Source organism: Rattus rattus, chromosome 13 (assembly GCF_011064425.1).
Source record: "Rattus rattus isolate New Zealand chromosome 13, Rrattus_CSIRO_v1, whole genome shotgun sequence".
Taxonomy (NCBI): domain Eukaryota; kingdom Metazoa; phylum Chordata; class Mammalia; order Rodentia; family Muridae; genus Rattus; species Rattus rattus.
In genome coordinates, this window is record NC_046166.1 from 33,904,275 (window position 1) to 33,927,422 (window position 23,148).

At 36.4% G+C, this 23,148-nt stretch overlaps 1 protein-coding gene across 1 annotated transcript in view; it reads right to left on the reverse strand.

Annotated features, from left to right (window-relative positions):
- Wdr17 (WD repeat domain 17) overlaps window positions 1-23,148 on the reverse strand; it is a 93,587-nt gene that overhangs the window by 57,174 nt on the left and 13,265 nt on the right. The window contains exons 3-8 of the mRNA XM_032918773.1: window positions 18,344-18,527; window positions 15,474-15,704; window positions 10,121-10,372; window positions 7,936-8,058; window positions 6,230-6,414; window positions 1,442-1,610 (exon numbers count right to left, since the gene is read on the reverse strand). Coding sequence (XP_032774664.1) covers window positions 1,442-1,610; window positions 6,230-6,414; window positions 7,936-8,058; window positions 10,121-10,372; window positions 15,474-15,704; window positions 18,344-18,527 — 1,144 coding nt within the window. The remainder of the gene's footprint in view (window positions 1-1,441; window positions 1,611-6,229; window positions 6,415-7,935; window positions 8,059-10,120; window positions 10,373-15,473; window positions 15,705-18,343; window positions 18,528-23,148) is intronic.

Consider the following 23,148-nt stretch of genomic DNA (forward strand, 5'->3'; position numbering starts at 1 on the left):
CTGGATTTCCTGTAAGTTTTGGACCAGTAGCTTTTTCCATTTTACATTATCTTTGTCAGTTGTGTTGATGATTTCTACGGAATCTTCTGCTCCTGAGATTCTCTCGTCCATCTCTTGTATTCTGTTGGTGATGCTTGTATCTATGGCTCCTTGTCTCTTCCTTTGGTTTTCTACATCCAGAGTTGTTTCCCTGTGTCCTTTCTTTATTGCTTCTATTTCCATTTTTAAATCCTTCAACTGTTTGATTGTATTTTCCTGGAATTCTTTCAGGGATTTTTGTGATTCCTCTCTATACGCTTCTACTTGTTTATTTATGTTTTCCTGCATTTCTCTAAGGGAGTTCTTCATGTCTTTCTTGAAGTCCTCCAGCATCATGATCAAATATGATTTTAAATCTAGATCTTGCTTTTCTGGTGTGTTTGGATATTCCATGTTTGCTTTGGTGGTATAATTGGGCTCCAATGATGCCACGTAGTCTTGGTTTCTGTTCCTTGGGTTCCTTTGGAACTTAGAGGAAGATTTGCAGGAATTGGTTCTTCCAGTCTGCCATGCAGGTACCAGGTGATTAAACCAGGTCACTGGGTGTGGCAATAAGCACTGTTACCCACAAACCATTTCACTCCATTATAGCCCCAGAAGTGATAATATTTATAGTTGAAATTTTCAAAAAGCATAATTATATAATTGTGTCAATACAAGAGAACAATGCAATGAATGTATTTTTTATATAACTTTAATGATTTATGGTAAGTTTATTTAGTTTATAGCCCATACTGAATTTCTTTGAACAAATCTCTAATAAGATTTTCATATCAATAAAAAATTCAGTATAGAAGTTTAAAAGACAGGGATGGCTCTGTTATCAAGCCAGCCATCTACTATAGTCAAAATCCCCCCAAATTATCACTAGCTTCTAAGTATTACATGAATATCTAATGTGCTAATGTTCATATTTCCTTACCATCTAGTGATATTTAATGATTAGAAAAATATTTTTGTAAGCTAGTCAAATAAAAAAATTCAGTTGAAAACATTTCATTTTTGGAAAATTTTAAAAAACAAAACTATTACTAGGTAGTTTTTATTTTCGCAAATTTAAATCACAAAAAATGTCAGGAAAAAAATTTTTTATCATGTAAAATCTATTAATTTTTAGAGGCATAACTATACAAATATAGTCAAAATTCAATAACATTCAAATTATCTAGATTTACGGTAAGTTTTCTATATGGCTGTCTCTTGCCCAGAAATCATAATTCTTGTGCCCATGAGTTATGCTAAAACTTTATTCCTCGAAGCAGCTGAGCTGGCCAAATGTTGCCAGTAATTTGTTTCTACTACCATTTGAAAAAAAGAATAATCCTTGGGGAAGAAGATAACTTTGAATAAAATTTAGGAAAGCATTGATTTCATGCTGGGTTTGAATAAAAGAAAATCTTACCTGGAGCCCATGAAAGAGCAAAAATTACCCCTTCATTCCCTGGAGAAGTATACACTGCAGTTAATGTGTTTATATCCCACACTTTTATAGTGCCATCAAATGAAGCTGTTGCTAAAAGATTTGGATCATCAGGTTTGAATTTGCAGTCAAATATAGTTTCCACGTGTCCCTAGGATCCATGATTTTTAAAAAAATCGCATTAGGAAAGAAACCCTTACTAATAAATCATAATACATAATAAAATTTATACAAGTTCTAGTTTCTAACTATTAGTGCAAAAGTACACAATTTGTACTCATGACTCTGAATGAGTGTTGTTGTTGTATCATTGCTTGTGTATCCTGCATTGAAAAAGCTTAGGGCCAAGTGTTCTGAATTTCAGATTCCTTTTAGACTTTCAAATGTTTCTATATGAAACATAGTTGAGACTTGCGTGATATGGGTGCTGGGACCCAAACTCAGTTCACCCTCTTAACTGTTAAGTCATCTCTGGAGCTCTCTTTTGATATTTGTTTTGTTTTGTTTTATTTGCTTGTTAGTCTTAAGTACAAGAAACTAGGTCAATAATCTATGAAGAATTAACTCTAAATAATTATTTTATTTTATTCCAGCAGTTTAAGTGAAGACAGGGATAAAATTTAAACTAACAGTCAACTAATCAAATATTTGTTTTTATTGAGAGGTGTAATTTGACAGCAGAAATGGGCAAAATTGGATATAGTTCCATTATCCAGGATGCCTTCCTAACAGCCTATGCTTTAAAACATGAAATTCCTGTTCCTAATATAGGGTTGTAAATGTAACTTTTACTCTCCTGTTCTATTGTCCTCTCTAAGGATTACTGCCTCTGGCTGGTAACCTAGGCTTAGTCCTAGAAGCTTCTAACCTCCTTATAATTGAATCCAGGCCTAGCATGTTTTCAGCCTCTGAGTCTTACTCTTGAATAAACTCACCCTTTCTAGTTCTTTCTGATCTCTGGCTGGCTGATTTTTATCTCTGGCTCAAACTCTCCAGACTGACAGATTCAATCTGGTGTCTCTCAGTTTTTCCTGAACTGCTCTACTTTTCCTCAAATAACTCTAGCAATCTGCTGTGACATTCTAGCTCCTCATTCTCTGACTCATTCTGTTTTCCCCTGTGTTTAGCTTGCTTTCTCTCTGCGTTCTGACTCTGTTCAACTGTCCCAGTAAAACTGCCTCTTTTTGTTTTCTTCTCTCTCTGCTGCTCTCTCTAAAGTAGCCTATTCTTCCTCCCTCTTCTCATGAGAATTGGGCATACGCTATTGTGTCAAATCTCTGATTCGTCACTTTGTCTGCCACTAAATTAGACGTTGCTTTCAAACATTATTGCCCACTTCTATGAACAAACTTTACCTTCATTGTTTGGGATTAAAGACATCTACTAAGGATGTGTCTGTTTTCCAGCCAGAGAGGTTAGAGTTGTATGCTAAGGCTTGCTTCAAAAGCTGTGTGATCAAATATCCTGCAACATAGGGTCATTTATAATCCACTAATAAGACTGTAAAGTAGGAATACAGATAAATGTGAACACACACTTGCTAACTGTCACTTAACTATATTGGTTTTGGAATATGTACTAGCATTCACAGGTTTTATGTTTTTGTTTTGTTTTTGTTTGTTTTGTAAATTTTCACAACCTTTTAAAAACAATAAAACCTCTCCTTTAGGTAAAGGTGGAAAAGTCTCAAGACTTTGAATGTGGAAAGAAGAGACCAACAATCTCTGGATCAACTTGCTATAGTCATTCAAGGTAGTCATTTACAGTGATGAGGATATAATAAAGTAATAATTTCTGTAATTTAAAATATTTTTAAAAATTAAATATATTAAAATTTAAAATATATTAAATTTTTGTTTCTGCTGTGTGTGCTTTCAAATTTTAGCTTGGGAAATCTGAAAACTCCCATAGCAAAATCAAATATTTCTTGTGTTTTCTTTGTGCCCAAAGAAAAGGACACATGAAAGAAAAAAAATGTAGAATTTGCCTTAATTTTAAAGCCTTATTTTAAAGGTTTCGATGTCCACTGAGGCAGCCATCAGAAGCCAGCCTTCCAAATGCTAAGTGCTGCCCTAGCAATGCCTCATCTACAGGTCAACCCTAGGTATTATTCAGAAGTGGTAGAAACTTTAGGAGGTAAAAGTCTCTCGTGAACAGAAGTAAGTCTTGGAGCCCTTGTTCTAAAAGGGCGTGTCTCTGAGCTTCCTCCCCTTTATCTCTGCTTCCGGGCTCCAGGAGAAGAGAGCACCCCTCCGCCACCTGTTTTCCTGTCTTGGTGCCTCTGTCTCACCACAACCCCATATCGATGGAGCCAGATGACTATCAACTTGAGAATCTGAAACCCTGAACCTAAATGACGACTTTTCTTGGGAATTTTACTATGTCAATGACTAATGAAGAAATATGGTGCCAGAAGTAGGTCATGGAAGTGTTGACTCATTTCAAAGGAAAGGCTGAGAGTTAAAGTATGTGGCAAGGTTGGGATTCCTATGAGTAGCCTCTGGGATGATGACACTGAAGCAAGGAGTGTGAATTCTAAGCTGCAATGCTGATTCTGACAAAGGGGAGATGACAGGAAAAAGACTTTACTGCTACAGAAGCTGCAGGCAGGAAAAAAGCCAACCAAGAGAGAGAGAGAGAGAGAAGAAGAGAGGTCACAAGGGCTGAGCCAGTAGTGCAATGGAGAAGAAACAGCTAAGGTCTTCAGGGACCACATTACATCACCAAAAGCTCCAACTGGCTAACACGCTGTGTTTCGGTCTCGCTTTGGTTCCATCACTCCTTTCGGTGCTCCCATTTCACCACTTCATAAAAGAAATTTTATTCTGTGACTCTTTCACCATTATATGTTGGAAGTGTGTAATTTATTTACTGATTTTATAGAAAATGAAAAGTAAGAGCTGTTTTGAGTCTCAGAACAGGCTTTGATCTGAAATTTTGAGACCCTAGAGGTCCCTGGAGACAAACTAAATGTATTTTTGCTTTATGAACTGGAAATGAGCTTTGGAGGACCAGGTGTGAAACATCGTTGTAAATAAAATATCCCCTAAAGGACATATGTTCCCGATAAAGCAGTGTTTAGAGGAGATGCTTTAGGAAGGTCACTAAACCATGTGAGCTCAAACCCCAGCAGTGAAGTAATCCAATTACGTATTCACAGGTATTCATACAAGACTTGGTGGAAATGAAAGGGGTGGGAACTAGTCGGGAGAAATGGACCTTTGAATGGTCTTTTGGGCTACATCTTAACTACACCCAAGCCTGCTTTCACTCCCTCCCCTCCCCACCATACCTCTCCTCCCCTCAGGCTTCCCCTGTGAGCATCCATACTGTCAACAACTTTAAACTACCACAAGTTCCTGCTGTGATGTTCTGCCTCACTGCAGACCCAGAGGCAATGGAGCCAGGTGGTCCTGAGCTGAAATCTCTGATACCAGGAGTAAAAAGAAATCTTTCTCTGTTGAGCCCTCTCAGGTGCTTTGCCACAGAAATAGAAAACGAGTTCTTTTATTAAAGTGAGATCACAGGGGAGCGATGGCCACTTAAACATGTTAAATGTATGCCTTAATATAATTCAAGTTGTGGGAAATTTAGGACGTTCCTAAGCTCTAAGGAAGAATAAAGAGGTGATCTTATCAAGTAGTAATTCCAATGCTAACATGCCCTCATTTACTCAAGACAGCAAGCCTTGCTCAAGGTACTGTACTGCACAGTCAGGACACGGTACAGAATTAGAATGAGGCCAAAATGTGAAAGCATAACCGGGTTGCTTATGCTGAGACTTGCCCCAACCCCCAACACACTATAGCCATTTTGTCCCATACCCACCAGCTATTTCATGTTGTTGCTGTAATATGCCAGCTGGTCACTGACACAGGAAAAAACTTGACTCAGAGCAGGGTCATGCTAATCGCATTCCCTGTTATGTTCTGTATGAGGTCTGTTAATCTTAAGAAAGTGCCACAAAGCTTTATATAGGACCCATCACATTAAAGGTCAATATGAAATATTATGTCTAAAATGTTGAGTTAGATTAGACCACCAGGCAGCACTTCCTTTACCTGTGTATGAGCTCACTGTGAATTTGTGGGGTTTTAATCCTTTATAAATTGAAAGATGAAAAATCCTTTATAAGAGAAAGATGTTTGGGGTCATAACCTAAGATAATTCTAGGAGCTACGTTCCTAATTGATTAGTATTAGGGCCTGTGTTCAATTAACCATCCCTGTCTAAGATCAGTGCTTGTCTGGCTTGTTGGCCACTAATGGACCCCAACACTTATGTCTTAAATAGGAGTTTAATAATCATCAGAGTCAATTCCTAGAATTATAGAACTATAACAATGTTTCAACATAAACACCTATAAAAACATCTTAACCTAATTTGTCTTAAAGGACAAATGAAATTAATCCCTAGATATGAAATGACTGGCAGAGGTTTTGTCAAGCCTTATTGGAAAAAAAAACCACTCTGATCATTTTTCTTCCAATGGCACACAGCTGTCTAACAGTGTTCTTCCGTGGGATTAAACTAGGGATTAAACTGGAACTCAAATGTAAGACAAACCCTATACCAATGAGTCACATTTCCTGCTTCTGTTACTGTGGTTATTACTCTGTTATTTTTCTAAAATGTTTTAACAACAAAAAGGTCAGTATATTATTACTTAAAAATAATATTTAGCAATATTAGTGTATAGATATAAGTCAATATCACAAGTTTACATAAATTAAGTGCAGTGTACTACAGAGGAATAACCAGAGGACCTACCAGTTCTCTGAGGAAATCCCACTTCTTGGCTCCCATGTCATAAAGTCCAACTCCACCATCCAGGAAACAGCACACGACATGACCAGGGGGAAGAGAAAATGCTTGATTCCGTGTCAAACTCGGGGGTGGGACTGCTTCACTTGTTGAAGACATATAGTGATTTTTGTTTGGAGACTGGACTGAAACTAAAACATAAGCAATCACTTTTCTTTAGAATAAAATCACAGGACTTAACATGTATTTCAACTTTCTGTTTTGTTCTATATTCATAATCTGTATTAATGAGCACAATTTCTACTTCTACAGAATTACCAAAAATGTGGGAAAATAAGCATAAAGAAGTATATACTAGTATAAACCAATGTGGCTGAAAATTAGGCAGGAATTATAGTATTGGGGTACACTGTGTGAAATTGTGTCTCCGTCCTTCCTCACCTACTAAGGGAGGGAGAAAGGAACCCTGGGAAGGTGAAGGAGGAGGAGGAGGAGGAGGAGGAGGGAGGAGGGAGGAGGAGGAGGGAGGAGGAGGAGGAAGAGGAGGGAGGAGGGGAGGAGGGAGGAGGAGGAGGAGGAGGAGGAGGCAGGAGGAGGAGGGGTAGGGTGAGGTGGTGGAGGAGAGGTTTTTGCCAGGAGATGTGGTAGGAGATGGATGTGATCACAGACCTAGAAGGCATAGATAGCCATGTATCTGGATGGGGCTAGGTGATTGGGTTAACTTAGAGGAGCTAGTTGAGTGTCTGCCCAGCTAAGACTTGGCTTTGGAATGTTAAAAGGTCTCTATGTGGCTATTTGGAGAAAAACTGGTTAAAGAATAATGACCACTATATTAATTTCCAGCAGTAATTAATATATGTAAATTTTAATAATAATTTAGCCTACATTATAGCCCTTTATGAATATGCAGTTTGTTATTACTTTATAAATTAAAATACAAATTAAATAACAATTGTTAAAAGAAGAGGGGGTCTATGAATTTACAGGGGTCAGACATCCCAAGAGAAGAAGAAATTAATTCTATTTTAATTGGAGAAAAATGTTCCTCAGTCTACAATTTTTGCAGTCACAAACTACCAGCTAATCACGTGTTCATGACAGACTTAACAGAAAGTCAATTTACTCTTCCTTATTTTTAATAAAAAAATCTAATTAAAAAACTTTTCCCAAACTTTCAGTTTTTATTTAGAACATTTACTATTTATCCTACATTAGAAAAATCAACAGATAATCAGAAAACAATATGAAAAATGAAGACAGTAGAGAGGCCTCAAAATTCTATAAATTTATTAGCAATCAATAGTCAAAAAGGAAATCTGGAGTTATGTCTTATTATTTGAACATCCAGGCCTTTTGAACTTTCTTTGCTGTAAACTGTGTATGCTGTAAATGAGGCATGCTAAAGACATAAATTACACCTGTCAGGCCAATTTTATTTAAGTCCATTACTCCTACAAATTCTCATTAATATCATTGTTTCATCTTGACAGCAATAATTTAAGATTTTTTGAATAATATTATTTAATGTCATTTTGCTCTAATTAGTTTTATATTAGTAATACTAGTTATTCTGTGGTTTTATGGCTCATCCAGTATGTATATTATTAAGACTATCAGTGGGTAAAACATGTAATACATTTATATTGTAGTATCACTTTATTTGCAGAAAACATGATACTGGGAAGTATTAAAACTTTTATATTTTTACTTACATTTTCTCTTTGGAGGAGAATTAACGACATGTAAGCAGTGGAATCCTGCTTTCTTTAACTTAAAACTATCGATAGGTGTTGTTCTTGAAACATTCCAAATGCGTAAAACACCCACTTGAGAATCTAATCAGATCATCAGAAATGCACATGTCAACACATTTTGTCTGACACAAAAAACATCCAGTAATAAAAGGAACAACAAAGACCTCCAGAGACAGGTGGTGATATCATTTAAATATTAATGACACAATCAAAGAAATGGCTGATATCTTGCTCCAGTTTTAAATTTGGGGCATGTTTAGTTTTTATTCCATTACACTCTGTCATGGGTTAGAAACTGCCTTCCCTAGATGCCTTCCACTGTGACGGTCACTGTAACAGCATGATTACATTTTCCATTGGCAGCACACATTCTAGGAAGTGGTCAGGCAAAGAAAGCTGTCCACTTCCAACAAGAAGCAATCATTCTACACGGAAACATCCACCAACTTCTCATTATCTGCTGCCAGCCAAATATATCAAACATGCTTGGAAACCAATTAGAAAATTCCACTCTCCCTCCAAATCCTTCAATAGGTGCCTTGGAGAAAGGCCAGTCTGTGCCTCAAACAATCACACAGTATCACCTTAGCACCCATCATTTTTACTAGTTTATAAGTTAACAGAAGTATAAGTCTACATAACAGTTCTACATTGATGCTCATAATAACAATACTATTCCTAATTGGCTAAAGTGTGAATTGTATAATTACCAATGACAACTGTCAGATCCCATGATGGGATCTTACTTATGACAGAAAGGAGTGATAGACTGATCTATGCTGCAGCTCAGATGAATCTTGAAAACACTGTGTTAAGTGAAAGGAGCAAACACTAAAGACCACATTTGGAATGACTGCCAGAGATGCCCCAAATAGGCAATCTCAGGGACAGAGAGTAGATTCTCGGTTTATGAGCACAAGTGTTCTTCAGAGTGTGAAGAGAAATGGAGGCATTTGGTTATTAGTGAGTACAGGGTTTATTGGGGGGAAATGAAATACTCTGGATTGAGATATTGCTATATCACCTTGAGAACAGACTAGAAACCACTAAACTATGGTTTGAAACAGGTAAAGTTTATCTTAATAGTTAATAAATACATTTATATTTTTATCACTCATGAAAAAACTAAAAGTTACTAAGATGTATAAAGTAGGAATTTATTAATTTATTTAATTTAAAACTGTAAAAGTCAATCAAACTAGTATAGAATCCCACTAAATTTTGCAAGGAAAAATAATATTATCTTATGTTAGATAAATATTACTCTGATGGAATGGCTGACTTTCTTCTTTTTCTATAGGACTTTCTTGTTTTCTTTCGTCTCTTCTCCCCTCTCCTCCCTTCCCTTCCCCTCTTCTCTCCTCTCTTCTCCTCTCCCCTCTTTCTCTCTCCTTGCCTTCCTTCCCCTCCCCTCTCTTCTCACCTCCACTCCCTTTCCACCTTTCCCTTTTCTGTCTCTGTCTCTATTTCTGTCTCTGTCTCTTTGTGTCTCTCTGTCTCTCCTTCTCTGTCTTTGTCTCTGCCTGTCTCTCTCTCTCTCTCTCTCTCTCTCTCTCTCTCTCTCTCTCTCTCTCTCTCAGCTTTAGTAGGTGGTAAAAGCTGGTTGTCACTTAATTTTCCATTGCTACTCCTAAATTATCTCATCTTCTCGGATTTCATCACTGCCTTGGTAAATTCTCTGAGACAGGAAAAATCATCCTTTTAGCCATGGAATTTTATACTACTTCCATTTCTAAATTTGACTGAGAATAACTTAATTACCATAGCATATCTAGTGATGATATGTCAAAATTAGTGAGACTAATCAAGCTCCTATCAGAAAAATTGTTTTCCAATCGATACCTTTGCTATCTTTTTTCCATCTCTGGTATCCAACCATTTGTTATTGATGCATATATAAACACAAGAACATGTGCATATATACAATATACTACAATGCATTTCCATACACATGGAATAGTTTCTTAATTTCACTTTTATCAGTCAGTGACACAGTTTATAAGTTAGACATTTACTATATTAAATAATATTTGTGATATTAGTTTAAACATGGTATAAAAGTCAACTAACAAAATACAATGTATCTAGCTCAATTAATGAAAATTTCTATATTTGAAACTTTCAGGAATATGGACATATTTACCTCCAGTTATAAACATGCCTGGAGCATTGGGAACCCAGGCTAAGCATTGCACAGACACTGCAGCGCTGGGAAAACTAAACGTTGTGATGCAGTAAAGAGATTCAGAATCCAGTAGACGAATTCCATAATGTAAATTAGCCACCAGAAGATAATCTGTGGATAGTGGGTCCCACTCCAGGGCTGTAACTGGATCATCCTCATCTGTTCCTTCAAGAGATTCAGGTCTCAGAACATGTTTCTGATTTTTGCTACCTATTTCATACAAAGAAAATTGTTTTACAGAACATCAGAGGATCATGTTTTCTACTGCACATCACCTGCTCTGGGACTCTTGAGAGTTTGTTCTGGCTTTTTTATGTGGATGGCTGACATGTGAACAGGGGGATTAGTTTGTCTTGATGATGCAAGTTAGGGTTATCAGCTTTGCTTTGATACTGTCTAGTACATTCAGTACTCTTCATGTTTATCACTGAACATATGGAAGGAAAAGACTGGCTTATCTCATCAGCAAGAACTTTCACTTTCTCATGACAGGACAGAGACAAGGAAGTAGTTGAGACAGAGAGTATCAAAATGAGTAAAAACGCTAACTTTGGAGATAACAGCCTAGGTCCACAATCTGTTTTTATCACTGTGTAACTTTGCTCTCCTGGACAAGACACAATCATTGGTGTCTAAACTCCTCTGGTATTATAATGGAGGATTCAGGATTTTTTTCACAAAGAGTTTGAAATCACTACGTGAGTAGTTCATTAACAAGCATTACAGTAGGGTGTGTTATAAGTAGTATTAACAGTATTTATGGTAATTCCTTTTTCAGTCATTATTAGTTGTTACAATTCATAGCAGAGTTTTAAAGCAAGAACTGCAAGGATAAATAAGCGAAATTAAATATACAAAAAAATGATCAGAAATCATCCTCACTTCTGCAAATTCGGTATATAACTATCAATGTGGAAAAAGATGTTTTGCTGATGAACCACATGGGAACTCTCAGCCAGTCCCTTTACTCTCAAAAGATAGCGATTAAATGGAAACACAACAATCATAAAAGAAAGTACAATTAGTTGGGAGAATTATAAACTTCAAAGGGCATGCTTGTTTGAAATCACAGTTATAGAGTGTGGGGAGACAGTTCAGTGCTTGCCTTGAAAGTATAAAGCTCTGAATCCAATCCCCAGAATCCAAACAATAATGCTGGTCATGGTGGTTATAATCCCAGCATTTGGGAGGTAGAGACACGTAGAATCCTGGGGCTTTCTGGTCAGTTATTTTAGCTCTATGCACAAACTCCCTGCTGGGTGACAGCCTGTCTCAAAAATTAAGGCAATGACCTTACTGAAGAACAATTCCTGAAGCTCTTCTCTGGCCTCGACACAAAGGCATGTGCACATGCACTTGCAAACTAATGTGCATCTGCAAACGCACGCACACACATGCACATACTTGCAAGTTGACACACACAAACACACACATGCTCTGCCCACAGAAACACACACATCAAAAACAAAACCATACCAAACAAAACTATACAACCACTCAAGTTTCAGTCACATGATTACATGTTATTTTTTGAAAAATCAGAACGCAAGAGTAGAAACAAGTTAATATCCTTTAGCTACATAGAGTATTCATAAAGTGAATTTAATATGTTATTATGTCAGCTGGGATTAACTTTACAAAAATCATGTTATTTTAAAAAATACTGCTTATCTTAAATAAGTAGCATTTTATTTATATGTTTGCCTATATACTCACAGAAACTGGATATAAGATTTTATTCATTTAGCCTTATCTAATTTTTACATTAAAAGAATTAAAAAGATTCAATGTTGGAAAAATGGCCTTAGACGGTAGTATGCTTGCCAAGAGGTATAAGGACTTGAGTTTGGATCTCTATGACACATGTCAAATGCTGGGAAGGGCAGCATGGTAGGGATTGCTGAAGAGTTAGACTGACTAATAAGTGCCCATTCAATGAGAGACCCTGTCTCCAAAATTAGGTGAAGGGTAATTAAGGAAGAGTCTGATTTTTTGAATTAGCCTTTACATACAGATGTAGACTTACATACAACACACATACACTCAAAGAAAAAAAATATATCTTATTTATCAAAGTAAGTACTTCTTAAACCTTTATTTGGTGTGATAAAATGTGATGTGCATAATAATATAAAATTGAAAGAGTTATAAAAAGACTTATTAGCCAAAAACTAACTAGCTATATCTTAAGAAACATAGGTATTTGCTTATGCCAATTAATTTGTGGTCTTTCAAAAGTATTCTAATATATTAATTAATATATTAATATATCCATTATATATTCATTATTGGATATATATTAATAAATATATTCAATTTATATGTATATATAATTTTATATATACAAATTCAAACCATGGAAAAAGCAGAATATGAAATGTGAATATTGTCAGGTATATCTAAACTGCTGGCATTGCAAAAAGATATTGTCATTTACAATTTGTGTTTGAAAACCACACAATCAAGTTATAAACCAAAGATCAAAAAAGCAAACAAAAATGACAAAAATGTAAAAATAATCTCTTATTGCTTTAAGTAAGTTTGTGAGTTTGTACTGGGCTTCATCCCTCACCACTTCAGGTAGGCCACAGGCTTGGGTTGGATATGCCTGAATCATATTGCTTTAAACCTCAGTTCTCAAAATGATAATGGATTATACTCATTACTCCGTTTTTGATGTTTTTATTGTAAAGAGTAGAAAAAAGTCATAAAGGTTTGTGGTCAGCTAACAGAAGAACATAGCTGATAATATTTTATTAATATGTGCTATTAATGTTATGTTTCATTTATAAAATCAGGTTCCAGGGGCTATCAGGTATGAAGAAAATCTTGTGATAGAAGTTTAGCAAGTTCTATACTAAAAACAGAAGTCAAGGAAAGTTAGGGATATCACACAAACTTTTGATATTTTGATTCTGAGGTTAAATGGCTGAAGAATAGGATAAAGAAATCCATTCACTGTGCTCCAAGGGACACAATATAAAACCAACAAACAAAATACATAACACAAAGAAAAATTCTTCCATTCAATTTAATTTTTTAATTAGTGTCAAAAAAATTGAATGTAAGGTACATGTTAATTTGTTTTATTCTTAAAAGAGCACCTTTATTTACCCATCAATCCAGTCAATAATTACATACTATTAGAGAGTCAGGGTGGCTAAAAATGTAGTATGTTTTCAAAGTTAACAGTACTTATTTCTGAGAGGAGAGAATTTGAGGTGGCTTTTAATTTTTGAACTATATTTTATTATTGCCTATATTTTAAAATGAACAAAAACCCAGTCAATAGGCCCAGAGAGTCCAGTTAAGCAACTAGGAATCCAAAAGGGGGGTGGGGAGACCAGGTATGGGAGGAGCTAGGGATGATATACAGAGGGTCAGGAATTGAACAGAAGTGTGTAGCAATTGGGGATGGGAAACTGGGCCCATCCCAGCAAGTCCCAGATGCCAGGAAAGCAAAAGGCTCCCAGAACCCAACAAGGATGAGATTAGCTGAAATGCCCAATAAAGGGGAGGGAGAATGTGGAGAGAGGTTAGGCAAGGCCCACGGTTGGGGGATGGAACTGCCCACTCATCTCCAAATTCTTAACCCAGAATTGCTCCTGTCTAAAGGAAATACAAAGGAGGCCTTCAGAGATAGCCCCACCCGAGGATCCATCCCATATGCAGCCACCAAACCCAGACACCTATTGCTGCTGCCAAGAAGTGCTTGCTGACAGGAACCTGATAGAGCTATCTCCTGAGAGGCTCTGCTAGAGCCTAACAAATACAGAGATGGATGCTAGCAGCCAACCATTGAACTGAGCATGGGGACCTCAATGGAGGAGTTAGAGAAAGGACTGAAGGAACTGAAGGGGTTTGCAACCCCATAGCAAAAACAACAATGCCAACCAACCAGACTCCCCAGGGCTTCCAGGGACTAAACCACCAACCAAAGAGGGACCCAAGGCTCCAGCTGTGTATGTAGCAGAGGATGACATTGTCTGGCATCAATGGGAGGAGAGGCCATTGGCCCTGTGAAGGCTTGTTTTCCCAGTGTAGGGGAATGCCAGGGTGTTGGGGTAGGAGTGTGTGGGAGGAGGAGCATCCAAATAGAAGTAGGGGGAGGGAGAGTGGGAGAGGGGTAAAACAGGAAAGGGGATAACATTTGAATTGTAAATGCATAAAATATCCAATAAAAATACAAAAAAAATGATTTACTGTCATTGTCTCTGTGAGGGGTGGCACCTTTGATAAAGAATAGTGTGGTACAGCAGTAACTCTATCAAAAGCAACTTCATCTTGTAGATGATATAAGAAAACAATTTTACTTCCCAAATTAAGATTCTTTTTCATTTGACTTATTTTCCGTAAGTGCAAATATAAATAACTGATGTGAAATTCCAAGCAATGACAAATGATTGGTAGGGGTTAGTTCAAAGGCAGTGCTGCATAAATGATATGAAGGTGATGACTATCCTGTACAATGTGTCATAAGTGTCATGTGAACATTAGGACTCAGCCCAATGTGGACAACAGTTTCACTAGTGCGCTTAAACTAACATTTTGTGAAATTGGACTTTAAGCACTGTTATAATTTGGCATGTGGAGAGTCCTGCAAGGGCTTCTGGGTAGATTTGGTTCACAGCCTGCAGTGCTAGTGGGAAGTAATGGAGCCTTTAAAAACCAGGTTCTGGCTCTCCAACAACAAATGGGCAGTTTCTAAAACATTATATACAATGTTTTATATATTATATATAATATGTATTTATATATGTAACATTATATATCTGACTATATTGTATTTAGGAGTATATATTGTCTACACACACACACACACACACACACACACACACACACACACACAACAATTAACGATAAAAGAGTCCATGAATTTGAAAGAAGAAAATGAAGGTTGTGTAAGAGAGTTTTGGAAGAAGGAAAGGGAAATGGAAAATTATGAAATCACATAATCTCAAAAATAAAAGAAAAATAGTTTTAAAAACCAGGTTGTTCTAGGAGGTTTTAGATCCCTTGGAACATGCCTTTGAAGTGAAGACTGGGATTAAATTTCCTCCCTCCTCTCCTTTTCACACCCAGCCACATGATGAATAAGTTTCCTGTCATATGTTCTGTCTAAGGTGAATACACTCACATAAGGTTCAAAGCAATGTGGATAATTGGTCAGAGACTGAAACCTCCCACATTGTGGGTCAAACTGTGAGCCAACTTCTGATCAAGTGGCTTATTCTCAGACTAATACATGCATGTGAATAAGAAAGTGCATTTGCTAAGAGAATAGACAGGATCAAGGTAATCGAATACTTACCGGGCTGAAAAATTGATATGCTCCCATCAGTATGACCAAATGCAACCTTTCCTTTCTTTTGGGTGTGCCACCTAAATATACAAATATCAGACACAAAACCATGTGCTTCTTTGTGTACGGACACTCCACTATCTGGTCCCGAGATGGTCCAAATGAGCAGAGGACCCTTCTGGGAAACAAATGCCACAGCATCACCTGTGTTCCAGCACCAGCTGAGACAGGCAGGTGTCTCTGGAAAAGATTAAACAAAAATACACACAAAAGGAAGAAAGATGGATGTAAGGTTTGTACAACTGTTGTTGGCACTCCATTTTTATGAAAATAGAAATATAAGAATTATTTCATTATTTTTTTAAAAAAACAACCAACTCCTTGATTTCGAATTGCATTTATGAGATAATCTTAAGAACTATAGGGAATATAAGTAAAGCATACCAACTCCTTTAATCTTGCATTTTTGATGTATGAAATATGTAAGGTTACTCATTTTGTTACTGTGCAGAGCTGGTGAGAACTTTAACCTTTAACAATGGTGCAAACCTGATACTCATTTTCCACTACATAGATTAGTTTAATAGGGAAAAAAAGAAAATTGAAATGAAAAAACACACAGGACCAATACTGTATGTGGAAGATCAAAATTTTCTCTGAACAGAAAATTTTCCTTTGCTTAAGCTCAGTTTCCAAACAAAGTCCAAGAAACCTCAAGAATTAATATTGAGTCTAAAAACAACAGTATTTAAAAATGTATAAATACAATATTAAGTCTTTAATTTTCAAATTAGGAGGATGTTGAGAAAGAACCTGGAGAAGTCTTTGAAATTGTTCAAAGTAAAAATTAAATAGAATTCACCCAAACTATTATCAGAGTCATTCAATTTTTCTACAAATGCCAGTGAAGAAGTCCTTTTAAATTGTACATCCAGGAACATGGGAAACTATGGCTGATAAACTAAATAAAATCTTACCCCAGAAATATATCAGACATGAATAAAGTTTGATAAATAATACTTGACAAAACTGGGTAATAATTATCTGTCCTTCTGAAGTGCATTTAACTGTGTTTTTTTGGTGGTGGTAGGTGTTGTTTTGTTTTGTAGTTGCTTTAACTCTTTTGAGGCAGGGTTTCTCTGTGTAGCCCTGGCTGCCCTGGAACTCACTCAGCAGACTAGACCGGGCTCAAAAGGCATACTCCATTGCTGCATGGCTAAAGGTCGTTTTGTTTGGGTTTGGTATTTTGCTTTTCTTTTATATAGGATCCCTCTATGTAGCTGTAGCTGTTCTAAACTCATTATATAGACCAGGCTAGCCTCAAATTTACAGGGATCCACCTGCCCCCGCCTCCCAAGGGCTGGGATTAAAGGCGTGCACCACCACGTCCAGCCTAAATTTTTATTTCCAAATATAGGCTAGTACATTTTCTGTGCTGTGACTTTAAGATAACACTTCATTGCACTACTTCAATTTCTTTATCATACAATATAAAATTAACTTTAAGTAGAGTATTTTATGTTATATAGGATTATCTTTAAAAATGTAAAATATCAGGTATATGCACTGTAATATATCTAAATACTTATAGGACTTTTGACTAAGATTATTAGAAAATATGGAGCTATATGAAAACTCCTGGTGGAAGTCACAAATACCATTTTTACATCACAATGCTCACTGCCAGAAGTATTATGGATTTTGTTTTCTCAGTGATACACTAAAACCTCAAAGAAAACCAATCAACTATATTAATAGAAGTTCATTAAATGATTCACTTTATAAGTATCTTTCTCAGAGGTTGGCACAAACTTTAGTCACTGTCTAATAACTGGTTATTCTAAGTGATACAAGACAGATTATATGAATTTAGAAATAAAATGTACCTTTTACTTTTAGAGTTGTAAATTACTCTAATCTGGGAACTACCTTAAAAACACCATTGAGTAACAAAATTGGGTCCTTTCACTAACCTTTTAAACATTTTTAATGATCTAAATTGAAAAGGCATTATATGTGTTAAATATGGCTGAACATTAACAAGGATGTTATCATTACAGAAAACGTAGTGTATGAATTACCAATATTGCAACTATATGTTAGAATATAATAAAGACATTTTGAACAAAATTATTCTAGTGCAATAGTTACATCGCAGTTTTCTATCTCAAAATTATTTATATGACTTTTAAAAGAAACTGAATATGGACATTATATCTAGAAATATCTTACATAATTATAATCACTGAACTATCATTGGCACTGAAAAATAAAAAGAATTATGATACTTAGTATAAAATAATTATTTAATTATATATTATAATTTAATTAAGTAACAGCATTACAATTAAAATTAAAGAATTCTCAATGTTAAGTAAAAGAAATAATTGTGACAAGTAGTAATGGTACACCTTTAATTCCAGGACTTAGAAGGCAGAGGTAGGTGGATTTCTGTGAGTCCGAGGCCAGCCTGGTCTACAAAGCTAGTTCCAGGATGTCCATGGCTACACAGAGAAACCACAAACAAACAAACAAAAAGACAGTGATATTACCAAGTTTTCATCTGTACCAAATCACACATAAAGTCACAAAACATGCTCATCAGTGTATCATGTAGATGGATATTATCTACATATTATTGTCCATATGTGTTAAAGATTAGAATACATTAATGAATAGGCAAGGCCTGTTGTTTACCTAATTATTTTTTTCTAGCTTTGACTATGTATTTATTTTGGAAATTTCCATATTATGTTTTAACATTAATTTAGTTGTTAATAATTGGCTACATCTTTAAAACCTAAATTAGTTAAACAAATTATGATTGTTGAAATATAAACATTTTTACTTGATGAAATAAATTTTAGTGACAAATATACCTTTGATGTTGTCCAGTTTGGCAATGACATTTTGCTTTGCCACGTTCCAAATGATCACTAAGTTATCAGTACTGCCACTTGCAAACAGGTCAGGGTTATGAGGACACCAGGAAATTGCCGTGATTGTTTTTTTATGTTCCGCCATAATTGCATGAAGTCTGAATTCATTATACCGGTGATCCAACTAAAACAGAGCAGGTCAAAGATTGGAGTTCTTTTTAAACGATATGCATTCGATTAGTAATCACATTATATAAAACAGAAGCCATGCACAGAAGTACTGGTTTACAGAGTAATAAACATGAACTCATTTCATGCCTTGGTGTTCATTCAACTGAATTCAGGCAGCTGAGAGAAACCATCTCCAAACAAACTGAGGAAATAGCATCTGTTGGAAAATAAATGTTTAAATTTTAAACATGAAAATTTTATATTTCATTGCATTTTATCAATGTATTTTATGAAATATGAAAACCTTTTTGAACTCTGGAGGCAAAAGTAGGCAGATATCTGAGTTTGAGGCCAGTCTGGCCTTTAGAGCAAATTCCAGGACATCCAGGGGCACAGGGAGAAACCCCGTCTTGAAAACAAACAAGCACCAATAAAACAAAATTTTTTTTACAACATTTGAACAAAATATTAGTTTAAATAAACAAACTTTTTTACAGAAAAACATGAATGCGTTTTGAAATTTATTTTTAAATCAGTTTATTGTATTTTTTTTTTTTTTTTTATTATTATTAACTTGAGTATTTCTTATATACATTTCGAGTGTTATTCCCTTTCCCGGTTTCCGGCAAACATCCCCCTCCCCTCCTCCCTTCCTTATAGGTGTTTCCCCAACCCTCCCCCATTGCTGCCCTCTCCCAACAGTCTAGTTCACTGGGGGTTTCAGTCTTAGGGACCCAGGGCTTCCCCTTCCACTGGTGCTCTTACTAGGATATTCATTGCTACCTATGAGGTCAGGAGTCCAGGGTCAGTCCATGTATAGTCTTTGGGTAGTGGCTTAGTCCCTGGAAGTTCTGGTTGGTTGGTGTTGCTGTACATATGGGGTCTCGAGCTCCTTCAAGCTCTTCCAGTTCTTTCTCTGAGTCCTTCAACGGGGGTCCTGTTCTCATTTCAGTGGTTTCCTGCTGGCATACGCCTCTGTATTTGCTGTATTCTGGCTGTGTCTCTCAGGAGCGATCTGCATTCACATTTTGTTCTTTTTTTTTTTTTTTTTTTTTTTTTTTTTTTTTGAGCTGGGGACAACTCTCCTTGCGCTCCTAGGTAAGATCCCGCTGAGCTAAATCCCCAGCCCCTGCATTTGATCATCCGTCTTGAGTTTCATTTGTTCTAGGCATCTAGGGTAATTCAAGCATTTGGGCTAATAGCCACTTATCAATGAGTACATACCATGTATGTCTTTCTGTGATTGGGTTAGCTCACTCAGGATGATATTTTCCAGTTCAACCATTTGCCTACGAATTTCATAAACTCGTTGTTTTTGATAGCTGAGTAATATTCCATTGTGTAGATGTACCACATTTTCTGTATCCATTCCTCTGTTGAAGGGCATCTGGGTTCTTTCCAGCTTCTGGCTATTATAAATAAGGCTGCGATGAACATAGTGGAGCATGTGTCTTTTTTATATGTTGGGGTATCTTTTCGGTATATGCCCAGGAGAGGTATAGCTGGATCCTCAGGCAGTTCAATGTCCAATTTTCTGAGGAACCTCCAAACTGATTTCCAGAATGGTTGTACCAGTCTGCAATCCCACCAACAATGGAGGAGTGTTCCTCTTTCTCCACATCCTCGCCAGCATTTCCTGTCACCTGAGTTTTTTGATCTTAGCCATTCTCACTGGTGTGAGGTGAAATCTCAGGGTTGTTTTGATTTGCATTTCCTTTATGACTAACGATGTTGAACATTTCTTTAGGTGTTTCTTAGCCATTCGGCATTCCTCAGCTGTGAATTCTTTGTTTAGCTCTGAACCCCATTTTTTAATAGGTTTATTTGTCTCCCTGCAGTCTAACTTCTTGAGTTCTTTGTATATTTTGGATATAAGCCCTCTATCTGTTGTAGGATTGGTAAAGATCTTTTCCCAATCTGTTGGTTGCCTCTTTGTCCTAACCACAGTGTCCTTTGCCTTACAGAAGCTTTGCAGTTTTATGAGATCCCATTTGTCGATTCTTGATCTTAGAGCATAAGCCATTGGTGTTTTGTTCAGGAAATTTTTTCCAGTGCCCATGTGTTCCAAATGCTTCCCTAGTTTTTCTTCTATTAGTTTGAGTGTATCTGGTTTGATGTGGAGGTCCTTTATCCACTTGGACTTAAGCTTTGTACAGGGTGATAAGCATGGATCGATCTGCATTCTTCTACATGTTGACCTCCAGTTGAACCAGCACCATTTGCTGAAAATGCTATCTTTTTTCCATTGGATGGTTTTGGCTCCTTTGTCAAAAATCACGTGCCCATAGGTGTGTGGGTTCATTTCTGTGTCTTCAATTCTGTTCCATTGGTCTATCTGTCTGTCTCTGTACCAATACCATGCAGTTTTTATCACTATTGCTCTGTAATACTGCTTGAGTTCTGGGATAGTGATTCCCCCTGAAGTCCTTTTATTGTTGAGGATAGTTTTAGCTATCCTGGGTTTTTTGTAATTCCAGATGAATTTGCAAATTGTTCTGTCTAACTCTTTGAAGAATTGGATTGGTATTTTGATGGGGATTGCATTGAATCTGTAGATCGCTTTTTGGTAGAATGGCCATTTTACTATATTAATCCTGCCAATCCATGAGCATGGGAGATCTTTCCATCTTCTGAGATCTTCTTCAATTTCTTTTCTTCAGAGTCTTGAAGTTTTTATTGTACAGATCTTTCCCTTGCTTAGTTAAAGTCACACCGAGGTACTTTATATTATTTGGATCTATTATGAAGGGTGTCATTTCCCTAATTTCTTTCTCGGCTTGTTTCTCTTTTGTGTACAGGAAGGCTACTGATTTATTTGAGTTAATTTTATACCCAGCCACTTTGCTGAAGTTGTTTATCAGCTTTAGTAGTTCTCTGGTGGAACTTTTGGCATCACTTAAATATACTATCATATCATCTGCAAATAGTGATATTTTGACTTCTTCTTTTCCGATCTGTATCCCCTTGACCTCCTTTTTGTTGTCTGATTGCTCTGGCTAGAACTTCAAGAACTATATTGAATAAGTAGGGAGAGAGTGGGCAGCCTTGTCTAGTCCCTGATTTTAGTGGGATTGCTTCAAGTTTCTCTCCATTTAGTTTAATGTTAGCAACTGGTTTGCTGTATATGTGTTTTACTATGTTTAGGTATGGGCCTTGAATTCCTATTCTTTCCAGGACTTTTATCATGAAGGGGTGTTGAATTTTGTCAAATGCTTTCTCAGCATCTAATGAAATGATCATGTGGTTTTGTTCTTTCAGTTTGTTTATATAATGGATCACGTTGATGGTTTTCCATATATTAAACCATCCCTGCATGCCTGGGATGAAGCCTACTTGATCATGGTGGATGGTTGTTTTGATGTGCTCTTGGATTCGGTTTGCCAGAATTTTATTGAGTATTTTTGCATCGATATTCATAAGGGAAATTGGTCTGAAGTTCTCTTTCTTTGTTGGGTCTTTGTGTGGTTTAGGTATAAGAGTAATTGTGGCTTCATAGAAGGAATTCGGTAGTGCTCCATCTGTTTCAATTTTGTGGAATAGTTTGGATAATATTGGTACGAGGTCTTCTATGAAGGTCTGATAGAATTCTGCACTAAACCCGTCTGGACCTGGGCTCTTTTTGGTTGGGAGACCTTTAATGACTTCTTCTATTTCCTTAAGAGTTATGGGGTTGTTTAACTGGTTTATCTGTTCCTGATTTAACTTTGGTACCTGGTATCTGTCTAGGAAATTGTCCATTTCCTGCAGATTTTCAAGTTTTGTTGAATATAGGCTTTTATAGTAAGATCTGATGATTTTTTGAATTTCCTCTGAATCTGTAGTTATGTCTCCCTTTTCATTTCTGATTTTGTTAATTTGGACACACTCTCTGTGTCCTCTCGTTAGTCTGCCTAAGGGTTTATCTATCTTGTTGATTTTCTCAAAGAACCAACTTTTGGTTCTGTTGATTCTTTCTATGGTCTTTTTTGTTTCAACTTGGTTGATTTCGCTCTGAGTTTGATTATTTCCTGCCTTCTACCTCCTCCTGGGTGTATTTGCTTCTTTTTTGTTCTAGAGCTTTTAGGTGTGCTGTCAAGCTGCTGACATATGCTCTTTCCTGTTTTTTCTGCAGGCACTCAGCTATGAGTTTTCCTCTTAGCACAGCTTTCATTGTGTCCCATAAGTTTGGGTATGTTGTACCTTCATTTTCATTAAATTCTAAAAAAGTTTTAATTTCTTTCTTTATTTCTTCCTTGACCAGGTTATCATTGAGTAGAGCATTGTTCAATTTCCACGTATATGTGGGCATTCTTCCCTTATTGTTATTGAAGACCAGCTTTAGGCCTTGGTGGTCCGATAGCACGCATGGGATTATTTCTATCTTTCTGTACCTGTTGAGGCCCGTTTTTTGACCAATTATATGGTCAATTTTGGAGAAAGTACCATGAGGAGCTGAGAAGAAGGTATATCCTTTTGCTTTAGGATAGAATGTTCTATAAATATCTGTTAAGTCCATTTGGCTCATGACTTCTCTTAGTCTGTCTAGGTCTCTGTTTAATTTCTGTTTCCATGATCTGTCCATTGATGAGAGTGTGTTGAAATCTCCTACTATTATTGTGTGAGGTGTAATGTGTTTTGAGCTTTAGTAAGGTTTC